This window comes from Leucoraja erinacea, chromosome 14, assembly GCF_028641065.1.
Source record: "Leucoraja erinacea ecotype New England chromosome 14, Leri_hhj_1, whole genome shotgun sequence".
In the NCBI taxonomy this organism is placed as follows: Eukaryota; Metazoa; Chordata; class Chondrichthyes; order Rajiformes; family Rajidae; genus Leucoraja; species Leucoraja erinaceus.
In genome coordinates, this window is record NC_073390.1 from 48,795,467 (window position 1) to 48,822,976 (window position 27,510).

The 27,510-nt window shown below is 40.6% G+C and overlaps 1 protein-coding gene across 1 annotated transcript; it reads right to left on the reverse strand.

The window, feature by feature from the left end:
* Window positions 1-197: 197 nt before the first annotated feature.
* On the reverse strand, window positions 198-25,596 carry LOC129703700 (major facilitator superfamily domain-containing protein 1-like). Its single transcript, XM_055646380.1, has 15 exons — window positions 25,401-25,596; window positions 24,545-24,597; window positions 21,023-21,135; window positions 20,843-20,885; window positions 19,645-19,712; window positions 16,647-16,755; window positions 14,883-14,985; window positions 11,933-12,031; window positions 8,664-8,775; window positions 6,947-7,003; window positions 3,943-4,099; window positions 3,309-3,406; window positions 1,591-1,703; window positions 408-455; window positions 198-305 (listed from the first exon to the last, which is right to left on the reverse strand). Exons 1-15 carry the CDS (start codon window positions 25,567-25,569, stop codon window positions 241-243), a joined length of 1,407 nt encoding a protein of 468 aa, XP_055502355.1. The 5' UTR covers window positions 25,570-25,596; the 3' UTR covers window positions 198-240.
* Between the last annotated feature and the right edge of the window lie 1,914 nt (window positions 25,597-27,510).

A 27,510-nucleotide genomic window follows, 5' to 3' on the forward strand; every position in this document is an offset into this window, starting at 1 on the left:
TCTAACTTATTCTAACCCGTCTGAAGAAGGGTTTCGGCCCGAAACGTTGCCTATTTCCTTCGCTCCATAGATGCTGCTGCACCCGCTGAGTTTCTCCAGCTTTTCTGTGTAACCAACTTATTCTATTGTTATGTTTATTGTTGTCATGTTTAATGTGCCTGTAAAGCTGCAGCAACTAAGGATTTCTTTGTCCTAGTTCATATTCGGTGCATCTGACAAATAGTTTTGCCCGAATTGTACTTACTCTGCTGCAGCATCAGCTTGGAGTTTTGAACGCTTCCATGCAGTCACGTTCAGGTCACCTTCTATAAAGGTTGAAAACAAAGATTGTTATCAACACTTCAAGGCTCTTTGGAATTGGAAAAAAACAATGCGAGACAAAGAAACGTTTAATTGGAATTTCATACCTGACAATAAATCCACAAAATAGAGCGCCACAACAGCTATAAATGCCACTGGAAGAAAAATAAAAGACCATGGTCAGACCTTGATAAATACAACACACTAGAGCAAAATAACTTAAAATCAATAAAATATGTGTTCATTTAAAAAAAAAACTAAGCTTAAAAATGCTGCCTGTCAAATTTGTATTGCAAAATGAAGAAGTCATTCAGAAGCCTTTAGAACACAAATGCAATTATATAAATTTTGATCATAGGTTAAGGAGATTATTTTAAATCACCATCATCCATTAGCACTTTCCAAGGAAGAAACTCGTCCAGATGAGAAAAAGGAAAATACAAGCATTGAGGTAAACGTCTTAAATTCCAGGCAAAAAACACACACAGTGCTTGATTAACTCAAATTCAAAGTCAAATTTATCCTTCACAAGCACCAACAAAGGTGCAGTGAAATGAATTTGCCATGCAGCAATACAGTTGAAAAAAAGAACACACAATACACAATAGAGTGAGACACAAACTCAGCGGGTCAGGCAGCACCTCTGGAGAACATGGATAGGTGATGTTTCATGTCAGGTGCCGACCAGTCAGTCGGAAGAAGGGTCCCGACCTAAAACATCACAAATCCACGTTTTCCAGATGCTGCCTGACCTCCAGCTCTTTATGCCTTTCTTTGTAAAACAGCACCTGCAGTTCCTTGTTTCTAATTAAATTCCTGCCTAAATTGTTATATTGCAAGTAAACTCACTATAGTTCACCAACCAAGGCAAACATGTGAGGAAGTGAATGGTTTCCCAACAAATCCCCAGCAAAGGGACAAATGGAATAAAGTATGCCTTAACATCAAGATTGGCCAGTTATTTTGAAAATATTGACGAAGAAATAAACTAAAGCCTGTTTTATTCTAACCAAGGCATTCTTTGCAAATAGTGAAATTAAGATGCTCTCCAATCGATCAGTGGGGCCCAATTTTCCGCACATCCTTTTTTTTTAATCATTTTTTTTTGTTTGCATCGTAGCTTCATGATTATTACGATCAATGGAGTGCCATTTTGAATACCTGAAATTGTAGTTTAGTTATATGAACAGAACAGATTGCTCCATTGCTACACTTAGGTCATCATCCCAAGCAACACAACCAATTCACTACCAAATATGAAAACAAAATACAGAATGTATAAATGCTTACCACAGAGACAAGCACAAAAAAACACTTCAAGTAGTAGGTACCCTTTTGAATCCAATAAAGAACCTGCAACGATTGAAACCACCGCAAGACCCAGATTCTGTATGGACTGCATGCTGAAATGACATGTTCAAATATTTACAATAGATAACGAATAACTACAATTAAGTTGACAAACAGTTAAATTGTCCACACAAAACTATGAAATGCTTAAATGTTTATGAAACCATGAAACTGGAGAGTTCTTAACAAAAAACATGCAAGGTGTGGTTTTGTGAAAAATGAAACTAAAGATGAGCATCTTCCCCGGACTGACAATTGCAGAACGTAATCTCATATAGTCAGAGTACAGCACAGGCACAACCCGTCTATTATCAAACTGGACAGGGTACAGAAAATATTTACAAGGATGTTGCCAGGGCTAGAGGGTCTAAGTTATATGGAGAGGTTGGGTAGGCTGGGACTCTGTTCTTTGGCGTGGAGGAGGATAAGGGGTGATCTTATTGAGTTGTACGTAGACAAAAATGCGGGAGAAACTCAGCAGGTGAGGCAGCATCTATGGAGCGAAGGAATACGTGACGTTTCAGCTCGAGGCCCTTCTTCAGACTCATTATTGAGCTGTATAAAATCATGAGGGGAATAGATTGGGTAAATGCACAGAGTCGGTTGTCCAGAATAGGTGAATCGTGGACCAGAAGACATTGGTTTGAGGTGAAAGGGAAAAGATTTAATAGGAATCTGAGAGGTAACTTTTTCACACAAAGGGTGGTGGGTGCATGGAACAAACTGCTGGAGGAGGTAGTTGAGGCAAGAACAATCCCAACATTTAAGGAACAGTTAGACAGGTACTTGCATGGGACAGATTTGTAGGGATATGAACCAAACGCAGGCAGGTTGGACTAGTGTAGCTGGGACATGTTGGCTGGTGCGGGCAAGTTCGGCCGAAGGGCCTGTTTCTACACTGTATTGCTGTATGACTCATCCATGAGGTTTAACCATGCTAATCCCATCTGCCGACAGACCTGGATCCCACTATACCTTTCCTATCCAAACACCTGTCCAATCAGTCATTGTACCTGCCCCCATCATCACCTGGGGCAACTTGCTCCAGATTTCTCAAACCTCTGTTGAAAATAATCTACCCCTCAAATCTCCTTTGAACTTCTCTTCTCCCAACTTAAAGCTTGACCTCTTATTGGTCCTCTTATATTGGACCTCACTGCGCTGGAAAGTCATCCCTTCTGTACCAGTTCTTTCGCCACACATTTACCTATTCGATCTTCCTATCTCTATACTCGTATGGCACAAGGAAACATCAGCACGCAACAAAAGCTTTTCACTGTAACTCGGTACACGTGACAATCAACTAAACGTTGCCAATTTCCTTCGCTCCGTAGATGCTGCCTCACCCGCTGAGTTTCTCCAGCACTTTTGTCTACCAAATAAACTGAATTGGTGATTATACCCACAGAGGTCCTGCTTTTCAACATTCACCCAACTCCCTAAATTTCCTTTGCAAAACTCCATCTTTCTTCTCACCCATGTCATTAACATCGATATGGATTACAACTCAGTATTCAGCTTTACTTTTTGTCCAAGCTTCATTAGGAGAGTGAAATAATTTCTTAAAAGAGCGAACATCCTGTGCAATGCGCCACTTTAATTGCTATTAGGGCATTCGTTTTGCCACACTGAATCAAGTTTGGAGTATTACTACTTACAAGCCATAAGCTGTTCCCAGCTGGTGTTCAGGAACAACGAAGGCCACCATTGGCCACAATGCACAGGCAAGCAAAGAATACGATGCTCCCAGCAGACACTGAAATTAAAAAGGTTTTTTATCCCAAATGCTTGAATATAGAACTTTCAAATCTAAATTTGGTCACAGTAAAATAAAAAGCCAAGTTGTATTAAAATATGAGAATTCTAAAAATATTTTTGACACAATCAGACCATATAATTCTGATAGCGAACATCAAAAGTTAAAACGTTTCATATTCTAACAAAGATGTTATTCATCAAACATGACATTGATCTCAAATTACTGACATTCAATATGAAACAAAGGCAAACTTGGACTATGAATCCATACTTACTTTTACTTTGAGCCCTAAAATGACACTAAGAATTAAGCTAAATGTTTGTTGTGGAGGATGTATCCAAATACATGATTAGGTTTTACCCATTACTCTTGTTAGGTTGAAATGTATTTAAGCACAGTTAAAGATTAATTTACAACATTAGTTCAGGCTGCAACATGAATGAGTTAACTTGCTACTTTTAAACCCACAGCATGAAAAATCTAGAGACAATGAACTGATTTTTTTAAGATAGTTATATTGAAAATGACGTTACCATGGCAATCCAAGGATTCCAGAAGGTGAATGCTAACATCATATGAGCAGCCAGAGTCATCAGAACAGCAGACATAACCCAAAAAATATTCTTTCCGACTTTATCCACCAAAATGCCCAGAAAAGGCGAAGCTGGAGCCGAGATAATGTATACAATGCTAGAAAGAAAGAATATTGGAAAGAGTATTAGTTTTCAAACATTTCTCTTCTGTAACCAGAATTATATTGGAGCAATCTGTCACATTTGAAGTTCAAAGTTACAGATGCCAGATCATCCTTATGTTGACAAAATAAGTTTATAAGGTTTCAAAATTGAACAATTTTAAATTGTTTGATATCTGTGATTAAAATTCAATTCACCACGTTTTCAACATGAATGTCATGAAATCAGACAATGTTAAAGCACAAAATAAGTCACTCTCCGTAACCCGACTGCCAATTCACTCGATTTACTTACAAAAAGAAATGTCCTTTTCCTGTTCTCAGATTTACACATTTCAGTTAAACTTCCCAATATTAAATCAATATGGCATGCTTGCCTTCATTGGTCAGGACATTGAGTACAAGAGTCAGGAAGTCATGATGCATCATTATAGGGTTTTCATTAGGCTACATTTGTGCATTGTGCAGGAAGGACCTGGAGATTTTAGAAAGGGAGCAGAAGAGGTTTACGAGAATTAGGGGGCAACAACTGCACAAAGAGTTTGGACAGACTTGGATTGTTTTCTCTGAATGCAACAGATTGAAAGGAGACCTGATAGAAGTTTACAAAATGATGAGAAGCATAGATAGGGTAGACAGTCAGAACTTTTCCACCCCAGGATGGAAATATCAAATATTAGAGGGCATAGCCTTAAGGGGCAAAGTTTAAAGGAGATGTGTGGCACAGATTTTTTTATTTTTTTTAAAAAGAGTGTTGAGTGCCTGGATCGCACTACCGGGGGGGGCAGATATAATAGTGACATTTAAAAGACTTTTGGATAGGCACATGGATGTGCAAGTAGTGGAAGGATATGGAAAATATGCAGGCAGTTAAGAGTAGGTCTTAGCGCAAACATTGTGGGCCGGATGACCTGTTCCTGTGCTGTACTATTCTACGTTCCCCCACAATGCATAAAGAAGGCTAACACATAACAGCTACTCTCCCAATTAAAATTCTACAGCCCTGACAGGTTAGGTGTAGGTTTATTATTGTCACGTGTACCAAGGTATAAGAAAATGCTTTGTATTGCATGCTATCCAACCAGATCAGAGGAACTATACATATATAAAATCGTCAAATTCAAGTACAATATAAAGAACAAAGGGGAAGATGCAGAACGCAGAATATGGTTCTCAGCATTGTAGTACATCAGTTTAGCAGACAGCTTCCTCAAGTCGCTACTTTGCCCTATCTGGGAAAATCACATCCTCCCTCTTCTAGCATTGTTCACTGCACTCACGGTCACCTTGTGTTTCATTCTCTTCTATTATAAACACCCATTTATATTTTATGCATTGGCTGATAAATGCAGTTTCCCCATATATCTTTTTAGCTGTCGCATCTACCCATTCTGTGAACTAACATGGATGCAGTAGAAAATAGCTGAACGTTTATTTTTTCCAAATTATTTCTTCACAAATATTACATCCCTGTGGCCCTGCATAATACTGTGGCTCAATAAATTATGGTGAAATCTATTAGCATTCTTTTACTAAATTGATTGGAATGCAATAACAAATGGTTCAAATTATTTTTATAAATTGATCTAGTAACTAATCCAAGTTTGAAAAAGGTGCTGGGACCCCAGCTATTTACAATATATATTAATGATCTGGATGAAGGAATTGAAGGCAATATCTCCAAGTTTGCGGATGACACTAAGCTGGGGGGCAGTGTTAGCTGTGAGGAGGATGCTAGGAGACTGCAAGGTGACTTGGATAGGCTGGGTGAGTGGGCAAATGTTTGGCAGATGCAGTATAATGTGGATAAATGTGAGGTTATCCATTTTGGCGGCAAAAACGGGAAAGCAGACTATTATCTAAATGGTGGCCGATTGGGAAAGGGGGAGATGCAGCGAGACCTGGGTGTCATGGTACACCAGTCATTGAAGGTAGGCATGCAGGTGCAGCAGGCAATAAAGAAAGCGAATGGTATGTTAGCTTTCATTGCAAAAGGATTTGAGTATAGGAGCAGGGAGGTGCTACTGCAGTTGTACAGGGTCTTGGTGAGACCACACCTGGAGTATTGCGTACAGAATTGGTCTCCAAATCTGAGGAAGGACATTATTGCCATAGAGGGAGTGCAGAGGCGGTTCACCAGACTGATTCCTGGGATGTCAGGACTGTCTTATGAAGAAAGACTGGATAGACTTGGTTTATACTCTCTAGAATTTAGGAGATTGAGAGGGGATCTTATAGAAACTTACAAAATTCTTAAGGGGTTGGACAGGCTAGATGCAGGAAGATTGTTCCCGATGTTAGGGAATTCCAGGACAAGGGGTCACAGCTTAAGGATAAGGGGGAAATCCTTTAAAACCGAGATGAGAAGTACTTTTTTTACACAGAGAGTGGTGAATCTCTGGAACTCTCTGCCACAGAGGGTAGTTGAGGCCAGTTCATTGGCTATATTTAAGAGGGAGTTAGATGTGGCCCTTGTGGCTAAGGGGATCAGGGGGTATGGAGAGAAGGCAGGTACGGGATACTGAGTTGGATGATTAGCCATGATCATATTGAATGGCGGTGCAGGCTCGAAGGGCCGAATGGCTTACTCCTGCACCTAATTTCTATGTTTCTATGTTAATGTACTGATACATACACAAATTGCTGCAAAAATTAATTTATGTCAAAATTTACTCACAATTAGAAAAATAACAAATTCCAGTACAGAATCTTTAAAGGTTTTAATGCAGTTGATGTAAACAGATAACAATTTTTTTTTAGTTAATGCTTTATTGATCAGACTCAATCACCTATTTATTTGACATGCACATCAATTAAACCAACAACTGATTGAACTTAAGTACCTGTTGATAAAACTGGCTTCCTTTACAGTAAAGTTGAATTTCTCAATGAAGAACACTCTGCAAAGTAAAAAAAAAGTTGATTATACACTAATTCCCAGAAATATACATGTCTAATGTTTGGATATTAGTTGAATTCAAATAGATACTTTCAGTTTGTAAATTGCTGTTTTAATTGTGGTGTGGGATGAGCAAATATGGAAGCTGTCAACTACATCAAAATATGGTTGACAATATATATTTTCAAGAGAGAGTTAGATTTAGCTCTTAGGGTTAAAGGAATTAAGGGATATGGGGGAAAAAGCCAGACGGGGTACTGATTTTGGAAGATCAGCCATGATCATATTGCTGGCTCGAAGGGCCGAATGACCTACTCCTGCACCAATTTTCTATGTTTCTATGTAATAATTAATAATTCTAGAAATTTTGTCAGAAAAAATATTGTAAACAGGAAAAATTTATATACACAATTTTCTATAGCTAATAATGCTAGTCTTCAAATACATAACACACTGGTTAAAAAAATATTGAAATAAAACCAGAGCCGGATACTGGAATGACAATCTTCAGCATGAAACTGAAGTGATGTAGCAAGAAAATATGACATATTTTATTCATACTACTTCACTCCACAAAAGGAGCAACACATGGTCTCATTGTGTATGTTTTTTTTCCCTCGCCTGTTCTTATTCTAAATAGGAAACCCAAAATAGTTAATTAGTTCCTCAACTTTCAGAAGTATAGTTTGGGTTTGTTACACAATCCCATATTGACAATCCAAACAGTCCAAAATAACTAACTTAAAGCCAATAATCACTGGGCCAAACAACAACATAATGCTGATTTGAAGTTCTGCAGTGATAGATTATTTCATTTTGAGATCTTTTAAGATGAAAGCTGCGCACCATCTCCAGCAAAGTATGGCTTGTTGAATTATCTTCTTCCTTTTCCATTTAGCACCACCTTGTTTCATGATTTCCCCTTTTGAGATCGAAATTGAGTTCTCCTCTGGACATGAACATCATAACCACCCACAGTCAAATTTCCTTATGGTATCTAAATTAACAATAACTATTTTCATTGCATTCAAGAGCCACTCTTTGCTTTGTTTTTATTGAAATGGTCACTGATCCATTGGTTCGTGCCATGCTTGGTATATTTTTATCTAGTCATTTTCCTGTTTTGGGTCATAGTGCTCAGATTAAATTTTAGATGTCACAGCAGGATAAACAATTACAAATGCCAGGGGTCCATGCCCATGTCTATCCCTCGTATTTTCTATTAATGACCGAATCCAAGATATTGCAGTCCAAGATGTACTTGCTCTCAGACAGGGCTTAAGATTTAACACGGCTTCATGTTATATTAACATTAATGTTCAATACTAACTACTGAACTCCCTGGAAATTCCCTGTCACAGGGGGCAGTGGAGGCCAAATCACTGGATGGATTTAAGAGAAAGTTAGATAGAGCTCTAGGGGTGTGGAATCAAGGAATATGGGGAGAAGGCAGGCACGGGTTATTGATTGGGGACAATCAGCCATGATCACAATGAATGGCGGTGCTGGCTCAAAGGGTCGAATGGCCCCCTCCTGCACCTATTTTCTATGTTTCTACCTGCGCAATGTAAAATTAACACCAAATTAATCAGTTGCTGCAAAGCCCTGAAAACTAAACAAACCAGCATTTGATCTTAGATTATGACAGGAAATGCACTCACTTTCCAAGTCCAATAAATGGAAATATAGCCACATAATAACAGACACAGATGAGGAATATAAGCCAGAGGGATAATGGGAAATCTTTTACATCTGTCAGCTTAACAACTTCACCTAGAAGAATTAGAAAAAAATGTCAAGCATTTACCGTGCCAGTTATTTTAATAATTTGCAAGATTGCAGCCAGGATCTCAAAATACTAATTTTTCACAACTGTTTAATTTGTAAACCAACTGGTTCATTGCTACAATGGCCTTTTAATCAAATAGCAATCACCGCAGCATATTTCGGAACTAACACGCCATTGTAGGAACCAACTTGATCGAAGTTAAAAAATAAATAAGTTAAGCGAAGCAACTTCCAACCCTAAAGACAAAGCAGTTGGCAAAGTCTAAGCTCTAAAAGTTCCAAAAATGTAAATGAATATTGTATTCAATCTACAAAATGGAAATTAATCATTAAAACAGAATAGTAATGCAACATAAAAAACAGTCCTTTTTCCTTACATTACAATATTTCAAAACAAGACAATAAAACTATTCTAATGTTTCATCTGTGGACGGAAGCCCAATGTTTCCAAATACACAGGACAAGATGCCACGAATCCTCGACATCCAACTTCTACCGGGCAGATCTTAGCTCTCCAGCCTTTCTGTGCTGCCTCCGCTGCAAGCTCTGTATACCGAAGTTTCTTTCTTTCGAAGGCTTCCTGCACAGCATCCTCCCAAGGGACTGTGAGCTCCACAAGATACACCATGTGCTGAGAGTTCGACCAGAGCACAAGATCAGGCCTCAAGTTGGTGATGGCTATCTCTGATGGAACTGTTAGCCGTTGATCCATATCCACCAGCAGCTGCCTCCAGCTGTCCAAACCTGGTCCTTGGTGGAATATTCCATTGCCTATGTTCCCCCTCCCGAACAAAGGCAATTGGCTTAACTGGGTTGGTTGTTCTGGGCGGCAGGGCATTGCTGGTTGTTCTCCTGCGTTCCAGAGTCGCTGCTAGGCATTTGAGCACTTGATTATGTCTCCAGTTGTACCGTCCTTGGGAGAGCCTTACTTTACACCCAGTGAGGATATGCTTAAGTGTGGCTGGTGTTGAACACAGGGGGCATAATGGATCTTCGCCCAGCCATTGGTAGAAATTGTTTGGGCTAGGAAGGACATCATAGGTTGCCCGAATGGGGAAACATATCCTGCTCGCCTCCTTCTCCCACATGTCCTTCCAGCTGATCTTCCTCTTTTCCACACTCTCCCACCTCATCCACTGACCCCGTTTAGCTTGCGACACAGCCTTGGCACACCTACTCAACTCCTCCTGTCGGCGGACTTCGGCCGCGACCAACTTCCGGCGCTTCAGTGATGATGCCTTGTTCTAGCAAGGTCGCTTTCCGCCAAGCCCTAAGCCACTTCTTCCTATTGCCCTATCATGTCGCCTTGGTGGAGAGCAGATTTTGTCTGCTGTGTCGCATTCTTAGCCGTCCGCTTGTTTCCTGTTGCCAGGGCTGGAGCAGCAGCTCGGGTGACAGTGCCCTTGATTCTGCCAGGGTCATCCTTACACCCTGTAGGATACTGGTCAGGTCTGCATTTATGGTCTCCCATTCTTTCTTCTCTGAGGCTCCAGGCCATTTGACGCAAGGTTTTCTTCCACTGATCTTTTTTTCCCATTGCTGGTTTTCTTGGCTGGATGGGCTCCATATCTTCCTCTGCCTGCGTTACTGTGCTTGAGTTTCCTTCATCAGGGGGGCTGTGCCCTGCGAACTTTGGTGAGACTCCAGTCGCTGGACTTCATTCGACTGACTTGATTGACGTCTCAGGAAGTACTTATCAATGCGAGGTCCCTGTTTTCCCTCTCTCAAGCACCCTTTCTTTCCTTGATGTATTTGCAAGCCCTTTGAAGATGCTATTTTCATCCAGCCACGTGAGCAGATTTGAAGCCTCTTTTCGGATGCTGATTGTGCGCATGGCTCTTGTTGAGTGCATGTATTGCCCATGGTCTTTTCCGTTCCTAGGTCTATAGCCGTATTATCCGTCAATGAGTCTTCTTCCGCCCCCACTCTCGCAGACTCTAGGGGTTTTCGTTCTTTAATTATTTTCGTAGCCATAAGCGGGTGTCTTCAAAATACTGAATAGTATTGGATCCTGCTGACATGGGTAGTTGGCCAATGCCTGCACCGGGTGGGGTCTATTTCCTCCTGTCAGCTGTCTTTCCAGCAGTCACAAGGTCTTTCCCTTGATGTCAGCCATTCTATTCACAGAAGTCACTGGATAATTCCATGGTAAATGTTTCCAAATACACAGGACAAGATGTTAAAAATCCAAAGTGCCAAATATCAACATGCTCCCGGTGGTGATGGGAGCCTTATGCACACCTATGCTCCTCCGATCTTGAGAAAGGCTTGGCAGACACATCATTGGGGTTATCAAGTGGGCACCTACTTTCATTGACATTTCACTGATTGAACCCACGACGTCTCCAGTAGGCTCAGCGGTGCATTCTGCTGTCCCAGAACCACCCCCCTCTGCATCTGTCTAGTCAGTTATTTGGGAGACCAAATGGTTTCTTTCCTCTTCAGCCAGAGCCACTGGCTACTCCGCTCTGACACCTGTGATGTTTCTTTGATGGCCTGGCGTAGGGCTTGTCCGCTGATTCCCCAGATCCTTCATCAGTCTTACGGTTGATGTTGCCACGAATCCTCGACATCCAACATCTACAGGGCAGATCTTGGCTCTCCATCCCTTCTGTTCTGCCTCTGCTGCAAGCTCTGTATATCAAAGTTTCTTTCTTTCGTAGGCTTCCTGCACAGCATCCTCCCATGGGACTGTGAGCTCCACAATATACACCATGCTCTGAGAGTTCGACCAGAGCACAAGATCAGTGTATCTCGTGACAAGGTGTATTTTTTCCAACTTATTTCCACTTGTTCTATTCTGAAGCATTTCAGCAAGCAATTAACTATATGCAAGGCAGATGCTGAACCTGGCTTGCAATCACGACACTCCTGGACTACAATACTGGCTGTTGTATTAAAGTTTGATGCAACTTTCAACCATCCCTGACTTACAAAATTTGAAAAAAACATTGCCATTTGTCAGCACCAAAAGAAAGTGTGCTGAATGAATAAAGCAAGGAACATTACGACAGATGATTATTGCAAAGTACAAAAATCTGATCATATTTCATTCCATTATGGCTGATTTTTTATTTTTTTTAAGGTTGATGTTTTTAAAAGGATTAACTTCAGTTACTTATACTGCAATATTTGATCTCACCTGTTTTACCCTGATCTTTGTTTAAAATCCTCTTGGCTCTTCTGTCCAAGTAACCAATGAAGAACGCACACAACAAGGAGAACACACATGTTGAGGCAGCTGCACAAAGACATAAAATAGAGTTTGAACATGCACCACATATTCAGTAGGAATTATTCTAAACATGATCCAAGATATCAACATTAGATCCCCCCCCCCCCCCCCCCCCCCCCCCCCCCCCCCCCCCCCCCCCACAATCTAATGGAGAATAAACAGTAATTCCTCTCTTTTAAAAAACAAAACAAATTTTACCTTGTATAAAATGACCGTCCCTTTTCCACAAATGAGAAAAAAAAATACTGGCCTGGGGCAATATTCTTTTTCAAATAATGTGTTTAATGTTTATGTGAATTACCACAATAGGCACATATATAATCATCTTAACTCCAAAGTCCAAAACTTCCATCCAATAAAGATACACCACCCTGATGGTCCCCTGAAATTTTGAGTGGAGCCTATAAATCACAATTGTTTGACCAACCTGACCATTATAAGAAGTTGCAGACAAGAGGTTTGTGTGATAAGAGTAACACAATATTTCAAATTAAATAACTCTACGTGAAACATTTCAAAATCCAAACATGATGAAGCAAATAAATGCAACCTTTCTATATTTTAATGATTTGTTAAGAATGTTGTAAAAAAATAATTTCTTACATCAGCAAACCAAAGATTGCAAATATCAAATCAATTTTACTTATGGTTCAGTAAGGCGGATTAAAATACTTTTGTTAAAGCTGGCCTAAAACAAGAATCATGACTAACGTACTCAAATATCCAAATACCAACCATCATTCAGGTTTTCACCACTATGTAACACTGCAAAATAATTGCACATGTGAATAAAAGACGCGAGGCAAAGCTCTTTTTTCTGAACAAGTGCAACACCACCTGAACGTATAGCCATGGCAAGCTCTACAACACAATATCAGTCCTCACCAGATTATGATATGGCAAGCCAAAATGGTTGCATGTCAGAAATGTGGCCACCCAGCAAAATATTTAAATTATAACAGGGTCAACCAAAGGCAACCTGTAACTCAATTACTGCATTTATCCAAATCATTTAGATATTGCCGTGACCCAAGTTCCCACACAGCAGAAGATGCCTAGAGCCTGCAGCAACCAACAAATCCAGCTTCAATCGTCTTACGCTGGGCATTCGTAAGCTGGGAAGGACCTGTCGATACAAGTTATTTTTCCACTGAAAAGGTTTGAGGTAAATTTCTAAATAATAAAAGTATAAAACCCAGAAAATAACCAGTTTCTAAACCAGTATTGCCATAATTATTAAATGAACCATGACTGGCCCTTTCACAAGAATGTTTTCACTTCTGTGCCTGTTATTTAACAATGGAAAAAATTAATTGGAAAAAAATTAACCAAAATTCAAAATAAACATGGGAAATATCATCAACAAAGCCAGGCTTAATTCTGGCGACTGACATTTAATTCTGGAATACAAACAATAATGCTGTATTATAAAAAATTCACGTTAGAAAACTTCACATTATAAAAAATCATGCTATCTAACCGATTGCCTGAATAGGAAAAGGGGGAAATAGGGGTTAGAGTGCTTCAGACTCACAAAAACAAAGCTATTTCCCCCTTCCCAGTATGTTTCCAAAGTAAAGGTGTTTTTTAATAGCTATGAATTTATTTTGCTACTGCTGGCTAAAAATATTTAAGCCTGTATGTTGCATTTAACAAAGTATCATTGCACAAATATTAATAGGAGCAATTCTCAATTTCTAAAGTAACTGTTTTAAAAGGCCTGCCACAGAACTACTCTGTTTTCCATTACAGCATTTTTTCTGCTCGTGAATTTTGAAAGCAAGTCTCTTTAGCGGCCTCCTGCAGTAAAGATGGCTACCTGCGTTCTGAAGGGACAAAGACAGACACAAAGTGACAGAGTAACTCCGCGGGACAGGCAGTGTCTCTGGATAGAAGGGATAGGTGATGTTTCGGGTTGAGACCCTTCTTCAGACTGAAGTCAGGGGAGAGGGAGATACAGAGATAAAGATGTGGAAAGTGTGAAAACAAGACAAAGGGGATGGAGATCAAGGAAAGTGTAGAATAGATCATTGTTAGCTGGGAGAAGGCAACAACAAAGCAAACAGAGAAAATGTAATCAGAGACAGTTAGCCTGGTCGGAGAACTGGGAAGTGGGAGGGATGGGAGAGAGGGAAAGCGAGGGTTATTTGAAGATAGAGTAGTCAACATTCATACTGTTGGGGTGTAAGCTGTCCAAGCGATATATGAGGTGCTGTTCCTCCAATTTGCACTCTGACAATGGAGGAGGCCCTGAACAGAAAGGTCAGTGTGGGAATGGGAGGGAGAAGTTAAAGTGTTTAGCAACCGAGAAATCAGGTAGGTTTAGGCAGACCGAGGGGAGGTGTTCAGTTAAACGATCGCCGAGCCTGTGTTTGGTCTCGTCCATATACAGGAGTCCACACCTGGAACAGCGGATACAGCAGATGAGGTTGGAGGAGTAGCATGTGAACCTCTGCCTCACCTGAAAAGACTGTCAGAGTTGAGGGGAGAGCTATAGGGACAGGTGTTGCAGGGGAAAGTACCTGGGGAGGGGGTGATTTTGGTGGGATGGGACAGGTTTACCAGGGAGTTGCGGAGGGAACGGACTCTGTGGAAAGCGGTGGAGATTGGAAGGCTAGTGGAGGGGTCCCGTTGGAGGTGGCGAAAATGTCGGAGGATTATGGGACGATGCAGGTGATTACTGTTGGGGCTCGCTCCTGATCACATTTGCCTGATAAGCAATTCTGCCTGCATTATATGAATAGTGTTCCCTAATTCATCAACGGCATTATATGCAATTCACATTATGGAAACACACATTACAGCAAAACTACCTGATTTGCTAAGTTAATGCACAGTTGGAAAAAAAGCTACACACCTATCATGAGACTTATACCAAGAGACCTGTGGCCCACGGAGCCTACCATCTCTGCTGCTCTGGAATAGATCCATCCCATAATGTTCATGTTCACAGTACTACCCTGTATAAGAGCAAAAGTTATAATTTAAGCTTTACAGTCTTGTACAAATGAGAAATGTAAATTACTTTTAGTTTTTATTTTTCAAAATTGAAAAGTTGCAATAAAATGCATCCTCAACCTACAGTTTTAAATGAAGGCGCAGCAAATATCTATCAATTTATACTTGTAAAAGAAATGTAAAAGTTTCTACACAATGTCATGGTAACACAAAAACTGCATTTTATAAATTAATTTTCAGACTTGTTGGTTAGAGACATATGAATAGACATTAAACTGACTTTGCATTTGCATTCACTGGAGAATATCATTTAAAAAATGCAATCTTCTGCTGATATGCATCTTTCAATTTGCTAAACTGTGCCTATTTAAAACAATAGAATCGGGGGAGCTCAGAAATTGCAGACACTATTTGTATGAGGAAAACAAAAGGTAGACAAATTAAAAATATAACTCCAAACTTCCTCCATTAAGAGAACACAAAATAACAAATAATGAAACTGAAATGTGTTGAAGCCTGCACAGATTTCATGATCAACATGCATAACAAATATAACGGAGAAAATAGATTCATACCAATTATCCATCTAACCAAATGAAGTCAAAAGAGGTCATGTTTGATGACAAGATCACATTACAAGCTGGTCAGTATTATGAACATATTTCAAGTATTAAAAACAGTGCAGAAAACAGGAGCTATCCAGTTCACATGCTTGATCAATGGTGTCTTATCATTAATGTTTGATTATTATTAATGTTTAGTGTTTTCTGAGTCATTCGTAACTGTCACTGTATGTCTTGTTGTTACTTGTGGGCGGAGCACCAAGGCAAATTCCTTGTATGTGAATACTTGGCCAATAAACTTACTTACTTACTTAAATTATGTTAAATTCAGCAAGAATCCTTCTCGTTTTATGCCATTTGACGTATCCAATGAAATACTAAACAATGAAAATGTATTTCAGACTGAATAGGACAAGATATTCAGATTAAAATTAGTGCTCCTTAGCAGGACAGCATATAATAAGAAAGAAAATACTAAATATAATAGTGGAGGTGAGCACTAAGAATATCTTTAAGGATTGATAACTTGCAGTTCTGAGAATCTTCAGATTATTCCAGATTGTTGAACTAAGACTGACCAAATGGCATTCTTCTCATTACTTTGACATCTAGAATTTGTCTTAAGGGTTCACAGGTATGAGCGCACATCTTTACTGTGCTCCCCAAAGTTATTTTACAATATTGACGCAATAGAATTGTAACTAATAAAATGGAACTAAATTACGAGTGGCAAGCTCCTAAAACGAAAGACAATCTTATTTAAAAGCTCAGCGCAATATTAGTTTTCCCCCAAGGCAGCCCACCCTTGCCTCAATAATACTCGCCGATTTCACCGTCACGTGCTCATTAGTTCTTTATTTGTACAAACATTTTAATGAATTCCAGGTCAAAATAAGGGACTCGACCCGAAACGTCACCCATTCCTTCTCTGCCTGTTCTGCTGAGTTACTCCAGCATTTTGTGTCTACCTTGTGATCAGCTCTATTTATCTTCATTGTAGATGTGCATTAAAATGTTGCCACATACCTTAACGAAGGGATTCAAATTTTGACCATTTTGGGCATTTAAAAAATATCAGGATCTATAAAGTGCAATCTTACCAGTCTAGCCATGCTCAGTTGTAACCCAAACACAAGGTTTAGTTCTTTGCCTTTAAACCAGCTGACGGCATATGTATTTTGTGCAACGGCTAGTGACTCACCACCAATCCTGTTGAAGGAAAAAAATCTGATTACTTTGCACTTGCCATTTTATTCATAACTAACGTCAGGTCATATTGGGCAAAGTGGATATACCTCATTATTACATGTTGGTAAAGGCCATTTGTAACAACCAAATCATGGTCTAAATAGCGAAAAAATATTTTTAAAAAAATCAAAGAATACTGTAATTAAATATGGTGTTGTTTGCTAAACATTTGTACCACTGCTTCAGTCTGCACAAATGAAGCTAAAGCTCTATGGCCCATTGAGCCTGCTCCACATTCATTAAAATCATTCATTGCTGCTTTTCAACTTCAGTGCCAATATTATTTTCTCATAGACAGACACAAAAAGCTGGAGTAGCCCAGCAGAATAGGCAGCATCTCTGGATAAAAGGAATATGTGGCGTTTCGGTTTGAGACCCTTGTTCATACTTAGAGTCGGTGGAATGGGGAACAAGAGATATAGATGTTACTTAGGAGAAATTAATGGAAGATACGCAAAAAGCATCAATAATCAAGGATACACAAAAAAGCTGGAGAAACTCAGCGGGTGCAGCAGCATCTATGGAGTGAAGGAACTTCGCAACGTTTCGGGCCGAAACCCTTCTTCAGACTGATCAGGGGTGGGGGGCAGGGACAAGAAAGGAAACAGGAGGAGGAGCCCGAAGGCTGGGGGATGGGAGTAGACGGCTGGGGGATGGGAGGAGACAGCAGGGGGACTGAGGAAGGGGAGGAGATAGCAAGGACTAACAAAATTGGAAGAATTCGATGTTCATGCCCCCAGGAATCAATAATCAAGGATATGTGGGGCACACAATAGGCCATTATTGGGTGTGAGATAGGTGATGAGTGAACAGAGAAACTCAACAGGACAACAGTAAAACTAGTACAACGACAAAGGTGGGGAAGGGATGGAGAGGGGATGCATGGTTTACTTGAAGACAGAGAAATCAATATTTATCCCACTGGGTTGTAAGCTGCCTAAGCAAAATATGAGTTGTTCCTCCAATTTATGTTTGGCCTCACTCTGACAATGGAAGAGGCCCAGAACAGAAAGGTCAGTATGAAAATGGGAGTTAAAGTGTTTGGCAACTGGGAGATCACGTAGGCCGAAGCGTATGATGACCATTAAAAATGTTGTGGGGTAATTTCCTGTATTAAATGCACTGCATAAATGGAAGTTGTAATTGCTTATGTTTTTTGTGCTACTCAGATCTTCAGTCTAAGAAAATGGCTTGTCAATTGCATCACATTTAATAATACTTTATTAGTCAGGTGTGTTTTGCAACATACGAGGAATTTCATTTGCCAAGTCAATCATACAAATTAAAAGCAATGGAACACACAAACTACATTTTAACATCCACCACAGCGACTTCTCCACATTCCTCACTGTGATGGAAGGCGATAAAAAAGTTCAAATCTCTTCCCTTCTTTCCTATCCCAAGGTCGGCGGGACAATCTTGACTCTCGTAGCCGGTGGCGTTTGGGCCCTCCGCATCGGGGTGGCCAGCTCCTGCATCGGGGGGGGGTGTCAGCTACCCCGCACCGGGCAATCGAACCCCGTGTCGGGGCTGGTCGAGCCTCTGCGTTCATTGGAGCTCCCGACTAGCCTCTCCCGAGATTGCAAGCTCGCGATGTAGTCTGCAGGCCATGGTTGGAGCGATCCCAGGCAAGGGGTCAATCCCGATGTTAAGTCCACGCTCCGCGGTGGGGCCCAAAGTCAGTCCGAGCAGGCATCCAGCTCCATCGATGGTAGGCCGCAGAGCGACCAGAGATGCGATCCGGAAAACAATTGCACCTCCGGCAAGGTAAGAAACTGAAAAAAAGGTTCCCCCGACCCCCACATAAAATAAACCAGAGAACATTTAAACAGACTTTTAAAACGCACTAAAAATAAATAAAAAAGATGAAAAAACAGACAGACTGTTGGCGGGGCTGCCAATCATGGGGCATCCCTGGCGGTCAAAATTGCACAATAGACAATAGGTGCAGGAGTAAGTCATTTGGCCCTTCGAGCCAGCACCGCCATTAAATGTGATCATGGCTGATCATCCACAATCAGCACCCCGTTCCCGCCTTCTCTCCATATCCTTTAACTCCACTATCCCTAAGAGCTCTATCTAACTCTCTCTTGAAAGCATCCAGAGAAACAGCCTCCACCGCCCTCTGAGGCAGAGAATTCCATACACTCACAACTCTGTGTGAAAAAGCTTTTCCTCATCTCCGTTCTAAATGGCTTACCACTTATTCTTAAACTATGGCCCCTGGCTCTGGACTCCCCCAACATTGAGAACATGATGCTCGAAATGGCACAAATTGCAAATGGCACGAAGTACAAAAGTTGTAATGTTTTGAGGCAAAATTACAGGTGAGACCCCATCTGGAATACTGTTCAGCATTGTTCATTCTCGTTCAGCATTGTTCAATTTTATTCATGAGATACCAATGAATACTGAAATTATTTTGTTTATGTATCCAGAAACTAGTACTTTAATTATTTGAAAATAGACATTACAATAGAAAAGGCTGCAAATGCTCAAATTATATGACCTCTTATTTCTTATACCCTTAATATAATGTGTTAATTCAGATTTGACTCGACATTTATCGCCATTGTTCAGCAAGGACATTAAGTTAATTTTCTACTTGTTGAAGAAGAGACAACAATGCCTTTTCACTATCTTTAGATTCCTTAGTAGGTTTTATAAGTATAGATGTTCTATTCAATGTTATCTTAACGTTAAGCATCAGATATCTTTGAATAACTGGGTTGATACCAGTGATAAAATAAATGAAGGAAAATAATTGTTGCTTTGTCTCCAAAGTTCAAAGAACATTGATGTCTGTTACTGACCAGCACATACACAGTGAAGAAACAAGCATAAACTCACCCAAACACAAATCTTCCAAGTTCCATAAGCCAAAACGCATTCAACAGAGCTCCAGTTGCAACAATAACCTAAAAACAAACACCAAATTGTAATTTCCTTTCATTGACGTGTGTAATATGTTGGAGGTCAGATGCCGGCACATGTCTCTGAACTCACTATCGATCCACATAGTAGCTAATCTTATTGTGGCAAGGGTTCAAATGCACATCAAAGCTGCTCCACAGTTTTACACTAAACACAGGTGGAATGACCCATTAGAGTGAATGGTTTCACTGGCCATAAAACATTTTTTTCTTTAAATTTGTATTGAAAACAAATTAAGAAGGATCAACATTTTTTTTTAAATGACAATAGCAAATCCCATGTTTCTCAGTCTCTGGGCAAAAGGGGCTTATTTATTTCGGTGGAAAAGGCATTCTGATAAGAAAACTGCTTGAATCTTGCTTGCTACTCACATCTCCCTCCATCTTGCCTCAGCACTGCTTGGAGCCATGCAGCTAAAAATATAGCTGCAATTATGTCAACCATCCTATTGAAATTCTAACTACTGGGTAAAATTTACTTATGTGTGTGATCAAGACTCTTTGGAGTAGCATAATCATTGAGAGCATTATTGCAGCTCAAGTGAAAAATTTCCAAGGCTATTAGAATAGAACATTGGCTTATATCGCAATTGGCACGAAGTACAAAAGTTGTAAAGCTTTGAGTCAAAATTACAGGCGAGACCCCACGAGGAATACTGTACAGTGTAGATCTCCATATTTAAAGAAGTATGTGCGTACACTTCAGATGGTGAGGTTGTGAATCTTTAGAATTTTCTACTAATTAATTCTCTATCCAAGAGATTCCAAAGAATTGGAGATCGAATTATTCAACATATTGAAGTGGAGCTTGATAGAAATGTAACTGCAGGAGTCACGGACTTTGCGAAAATATTGGAAAAAGGTGTCAAGGGCAAGAAAGAATTAACCATAATTTCTTGAGTGGAAGACTTATTGGCTTAATTTGCTTATTTTAATTGGCTTATTTTACACCAAATTCCGACAGATAGATTCCACTTCACATGAACTCTGAAACAAAATTCTGAAGTTAGTTTGTATTGAGATAGGGGAGCACAAAGTGAAGAAAACATTATCACAGCTTTAATAAAGAGTTTATATGGAAACACAGATAGAAAAGAAATAGTATTTCTACTCACTTGCCCAACACAGACAAACAAGCTGAAGATTATTGTTCCCAAACTGAAAGGTAAGTTTTTCATATATTACATTTGTGGTTTAAAGATCATATATATAAATTTACCTATTTTAAGAACTACATATATCATTCTCATAATTTAAATTGCAGAAAATGCAAATGCTCTTGCTTATGCTCTTACCGCATTCCAAATACTCTGTCCAGTAAAAATCCTCCAAGAAAGCATAGTATAACATTGGGCCAAGAATACCAGGCATATAGCTGCATGAATTTAGCAGTATTGACTTGCATATCCTGCAAAATAAAATTGAATACTATCATATAATGTTGGATTTTCAAATCCTGTCAAGAATTCCAAAATCTCATACGTACAGGTCAATTCAATGACATCATGATATAAAAAAGGAGTGCAATGTACAATTAATCAAAATAAATTGAATATTGTAAATACTGGAATCAGAACTAAAATGTGCAAAGAATGCAAAAGGAGAGACTGCAAGGTTGAATGTAGGGAGAAAGTATGCAGATAATGCTAAGAGCCTTAACAGCATTGATGTACAGAGGGATTGTGTGGTTCAAGTCCATAGCTCCCTGAAAGTGGCAACAAAAGTAGATAAGGTGATTGGTATGCTTGCCTATATTGGTTGGGGCATTACGTACAAGAAGCAGGAAGTCACGTGGCAGTTTTCTAGCACTTTAGCTAGGCTGTATTTGGAGTAGCGTGTGCAGTTCTGGTCGTCCCATTATAGGAAAAAAGTGGAGGCTTTGGAGAGGGTGCAGAAGAGCTTTTGCAGAATGCTGCCTGGATAACAGGTTATTAGCTATAGGGAGAGGTTGGAGATAAAGAATGTGTGTTCTGGGTGTTCTCACCATCACATCAAAACTATTTGCAAAACCCATTTTTTCAAATTCAATTCAAACAGAAATTAATCAACATTACTTTCAATGACATACAATTGAATTAAACATTTAATTGATAAGGAGACACAAGAGACTGCAGATGCTGGACCTGCTGCGTTCCTCCAGTACTGTGTGTTTTGTGAAAGAAGAATTGTCTTGGCAATGTTAAATTTGAGCAAGTTTCTCAATGCCGAAAGTCAAACATCAACAAGCAAATCCCACACCCAACCTCGTTCCTACAAACTGAATGGTTTCAAAAGCATTGTGGCTCTTTATTTTAAAATCCCAAATCACCAAGATAATTCAAGATTTTCTGCTCAAAGTACTTTGCATATAACAAACTCGTTTGCCATGAACCAGCATAATTAAGCTTTTAAAGCAATATTTAAATACTATTTGAGTGTTAAATGAGTTCAGTTTAAAAAAAAACAATGATCACAAAAATAAGCAAGTTATCTATTTCACAACTTAAATCACTGAAAATTACCAAGTGCCCCGAAATACATTGTCCCTCATGCAAATGGACTAGATTTGAGAAGCAGAACTATTCTCCACGCAGCACCTTCAGCATTACATTTGACCAACTGTAGGACAATTTACTAATATCGCCTAATCTGACAGTAATCTGTTCAAACAGGAAATAGAACTACAATTTTAAAAGTAGGCAATTCATTTATTTGACATAAAGCTTCAAATGCAGAACATCCTGAAAAGCTGCAGACACAATTGGTGAAAGCTCACAAAAGTATGTAATTGAGTCTGAGGTGGGCAAAAACATGTTGATTATACATTAAATGGTTAAACAGAATATTAATCTTGTGTACAGCACAGGATTAGGCCTTTCAATCCACAAAAAATTCACAATGCATAGTTTAATGAATTTCCTGAATGTGATATCTCTCCGTTTCTTGCATACCCATGTACCTATCTAAAAGCCTCTTTAATACCACTATCGTATCAGCCTCCATCACCATTCCGGACAGCGAATTACAGGCACCCACCACTCCCTGTGTAAACACTTGCCCCGCACATCATCTTTAAACATTGCCCCCAACTCACCTTAAAGTTTTGCCCTCTAGTCTTTGACATTTTCACCCTGGTAAAAAGGTTCTGACTGTCTACCGCACATATGGTTCTCATTATTTTATATATTTCTGTCAGATTTCACCTCGGTAATCAATTCTCCAGAGAAAACAATCCAGGTTTGTCCAAACTCTCCTTATACCCAATAGCCTCTAATCTGGGCACATTCTGGCAAATATCTTCTGCACCCTATCCGTAGGCTTGACATCCTTCCTGTAATGCCACAACAAGAACTGCACACAATATTCGAAATGCAGCCTAACCAAAGACATACAAGCCGCAACATGAATTCCTGACTCTTATACTCAATGGCCCAACCTATAAAGGCAAGCATACCATGTTTCTTCTTTACCAATCTACTTGTGTTGCCCCTTTCATGGAGCTAGGACTTGGACCCTATGCTCCCTCTCTACATCAAAGCTCTTTAAGATTCTTAGCAACCTCACGAAGTGCAGCCCCTCACACTTGCTTGGATTAATCTCCATCTGCCATTTCTCCACACATTTCTCTATCTGATTTATACCCTGTTGTGCATTATGTCCGCAACACCATCAATTTAGGTGGCAGCTGTGAACTTATTAATGCGTGTACATGTATCCCTGCAGAACTCCATTGGTCGCAGTCCTCCAGCCAGAATAACACTCTTCCACCACAATGCTCTGCCTCCAACGAGTACATCAGTTCTGAATCCAGATGACCAAATCATTGTGAGTCCCATGCATTTTAGTCTTCGGGATTAGCCATCCACGAGGGACTTTATTAAATGCCTAAGCAGAATCTTAACATAAGCAGTTTTGCAGCATCTTAATAGAAGCTTTTCTTCCTACTAGAAGCTGATAAAATTGACACATTTCTCTCCCCAAGAGGACTGCAAAGAGATCAATGTTCAACTACAAACAAATTAAAGGGATATGAAATTAATGTAGGAGAGCAGAACCAAGATAAAAGATCAATCAAAATCATAGTGAACAGCAGATCAGGAGATGAATGGCCGACCTATTTCATTATTGAATAGATTATTGTCTTATTGTCTTGAATTCTTGCCGTGTGCACTGAGGTACAATGAAAAGATTTGCTTTGCATGATATCCAATCAAATCAGAAAATACTCCACATAAATAAAATTGAGCCAAACTCAAGTACAATAGATAGAGTAAAGGGGAAGATACAAAATGCAAAACATAGTTCTCAGCATCTATAGCACAGCTGTTCCAGAGACAATGTCCAATGTTTGCAATGGGGTAGAGGTGAATCAGATAGTACCCTGGTAACCGAAAACAGTGTTTTTCTCGTGATTTCGATCAGTGGTATGTTTTTCACTTGCTATGCAAAGTAGACTTCCCCAGACTGCAACCACTTCTGCATTTAGGCAGAATCTGCTGAGTCATTTCATTTATACTCATCCTTATTATTCGCAATGGAAATAAGGCTGCGATGACAGAGTGGTAAACCTTTCCATTGAAAGAATAACTTCTACGACAGTTTCTGTTCTTTACAAATGTAGCCATATCTCTGACCGCCGGTGTTTCAGTTCTCAGCTCCAACCACACACATGGCCAACAATTGAAGTTAACAATTGTCGCATGACAGCCGAACATATTAAGGATTCAATGCACCAAAGGCAATAAAATTCAATGTAGTTTGAAATAAGCAAACTCCAATAAATTGCTCTAAAATTAGTCAGTGACTCAACATAAACGATTCAGTTTTTCAAAACTTACACTCATAACTTGGGTTTGCAGAGCAGCTGGGTTGTCATAACAGAAATAGCTACCTGTAAGAGAGAAAAAAGGTGATGAATGCACGACCAGTGATGAGAAAATACATTACTCCCTGGTCTCCAAAATACCCCAGGAGCAGACTTCCTCTACTTTCATTCACACATTAATGGCAACCTTCAGTATTTTCCACAGTAACAGCCTTTTTTGTACATTAGCAGCATCAGTGCCAAAATAACTATGCTGGATTTATGCTTTCACAATACTGCAAGTCACCCAATTGAGGGATACTACATATTTCGGTTACATTGTAATTTACTGTTGATTAAAAAGGAGATGCCCCACGAGAGGGGAACAGGGGACATGTCGGGAGGGGCGTAGACACAAAATGCTGGAGTAACTCAGCGGGACAGGCATCATCTCTGGATAGAAGGAATAGGTGACATTTGAGGACGAGAGCCTTCAGACTTTATTGCAGACTTCTGACAGGTCTGAAGTAGGGTCTCGACCCCGAAACGTCACCTGTTCCTTCTCTCCAGAGATGCTGCCTGGCCCGGTGAGTATTACCCCAGCATTTTGTGTCTATACTCGGTGTAAATCAACATCTGCATTGATTATCTTCCTCCACATGCCTGGAGAGGTCCTGGGGATCAGCCAGGGAGGTGCCCCAGGAGAGGGCTTTCTTCCCAATAACCCTTTCTGGCTTAATCCCTCCCTTCACCACCTCCAGTTTAAATTCCATTTGGAATATTTTAGAGGAGCAAGAAGAAACCAAGGGGACATGTCATGAGGGGAGGGGAGGGGGGGATCGAACCGGCTGCTCTGTCTCTCTATCCTCCCTCTCTCTGTGCGGACTCACCGAAACCCAGGAAACACATGAGGACGAGCACCACGATTCGGTGAGGCCATCGCCGCGGGTCGCACAAGGCGGAGGCGACGCGGCCGCAGCAGGAGGCCGGACTGTCAGGCGGGCGGTGGTCGTGGTCGTGTTCGTGCAGCAGAGATTCTCTCTCCGCCTCGTCGGCCATCGCTCGCTCGCTCGCGCCCCGTCCCCCGCCGCCGCCGCTCACGTGACCAGGCCGCCCCACTTCCTGGAGACCGCTCGGCCACTTCCTGGAGACGAGACCGCTCGGCCACTTCCGGCGCCGCGGGGGGAGACATCAGGACAGAGATGATGCGCTTTGGTAAAAGGAATCTTTAAAAACAAGCAGCCCGTTATCTAAATGGAACAAAGATTGAAACCGCAGATGAGTGGAGTACAAAAGGTTAGACATGTACAGCAAGTTAGTCATGTACAGCAAGTGTAGGATGGAACTCCAGGTGCTGGTTGTTTGAACTAAAGACAGGCACAACAATGCTGGAGTAACTTTACAGGGATATATGGGCCAAACACAGATAGTTGGAATTAGCGTGGATGGGGAATATCGCCTGGCATAGCCAAGTTAAGCCAAAGGGCCGGTTTACAATGTGACTCAATAAATTAAAAAAAATCAATACATTAATAATCACCATTCTAGTGCAAATAAAAACATCCAAAGTCCGAAGTTAGAGCAGTTCATAGTTGAGGTTAATGTTGTGCAGTGCTTAAGACCTCAAGGTTGTTGGGATGAAGCGATCGAACCTGGAGGTCGTGGTTTTAAGGCACCTGTACCTTCGTGCACCTGGTAGGAGTGAAATGAGAGCATGACCAAGGTGATGTGGGTCTTCGATGATACTGGTATTTGTCAGCTAGATGGCAGCATTTAGTGACTATTACAGTTTGACCAGAGGTGCTTTTGTGTTGGAAAGCAGGATTTTATTCTCATGTCTGACCCCCATGTCTTTGCTATATCCAGTGCCGTAAGCATTTTATCGATCTCGTGTGGATTGAATACAATTGGCCAGATTTTAAAATAGGTAAAGATATGGGGGGAAAGTTGAGATAGATCATCTCTTTAACATTTCCAGCTGAAGCAAGTGCCTTCTCTTTAGCATTTGTTGCTGGACCCTGCCACCAGTGAGGATGGAGATCATCTTGGAGCAGGCTCCACTTTTCAACTGCTTAATCGACACCACCATTCACCACATTCTGGATGAGGCAGGAATGCAGCACTTCAAACTGATCAGTTAACTTTGTCTCTGCTCAGCACATAACCAGTGGTTTGAAACAAGATTTATTCTGAATCAAGGTTCTCTGGTATAGGGTGATTTCACGAAAGGTCACTGGAGCGTAGATCCGCACCCACGTGACCGAAAATCTCAACTGGAGTACATGCTATACATCCGGTACATGTTAGTGAATGGGAAAACACACACTTTCCCACCCGTTAAAAACATCGAAAACGGCCAGTTTTTGAGCTGCAATTTACTGTGCCAGTCGGGGTGACCGTGAAGCACAGCAACCTAAATTTTCAGGCAAAAAAAAAGATAGAAAGTAAGGTAATTACAAGAGGGAACTGAAGGTGGAAAAACAGCGGAAGTGCTTAGCAGACATTTGTCGTGGAGATTTAAAGATCCAAAATATCGGGAATTATCGCGTTTGCTCGCTGAATTTCATCAAAAGTAAGGCATTATTGACTTACTTTTGATGAAATTCAGCGAGCAAACGTGATAGAGCGTCCCTTCGAAGGAAAACATAAGCACAATCCTGTAATGACACCGGCACATGCACCGAAACCGACCCATGTCTGGAGGTGTGGACGGGGACTAACTTACGCACCCGCTCGCGAAGGTCGGCTAGCACTGCCGAAGCCGAAATCTCCTGATCACAGGTGGTGAGCAGGAAATCCCCTGGTACCTGTAAAGCCAAGCCATAGACTAGCTCAGCCGAGGAAGCGTCCAGGCCTTCCTTAGCCAGAGTTCTGGTGCCCAGGAGAACCTAGGGCAACTGGTCAACCCAATCGTGGCCGGTGAGTTGGGCCTTCAACGCCGACTTAAGGTGTTTATGGAACCGCTCGACCAACCCATGCCTCTGGGTGATAAGTGGTCGT

What these genes read in the sequence shown, in the direction of transcription:
- LOC129703700 (XM_055646380.1), bottom strand. Translation starts at nt 25,569, where the DNA reads ATGGCCGACGAGGCGGAGAGAGAATCTCTGCTGCACGAACACGACCAC. An exon ending in CTTGGAAGATTTGTGTTTGG is followed by an intron (nt 16,756 to 19,644) that starts GTGAGTTTATGC and finishes TTCCTTCAACAG; the next exon opens with GATTGGTGGTGAGTCACTAG. An exon ending in GGAATCCTTGGATTGCCATG is followed by an intron (nt 3,407 to 3,942) that starts GTAACGTCATTT and finishes TTTTAATTTCAG; the next exon opens with TGTCTGCTGGGAGCATCGTA.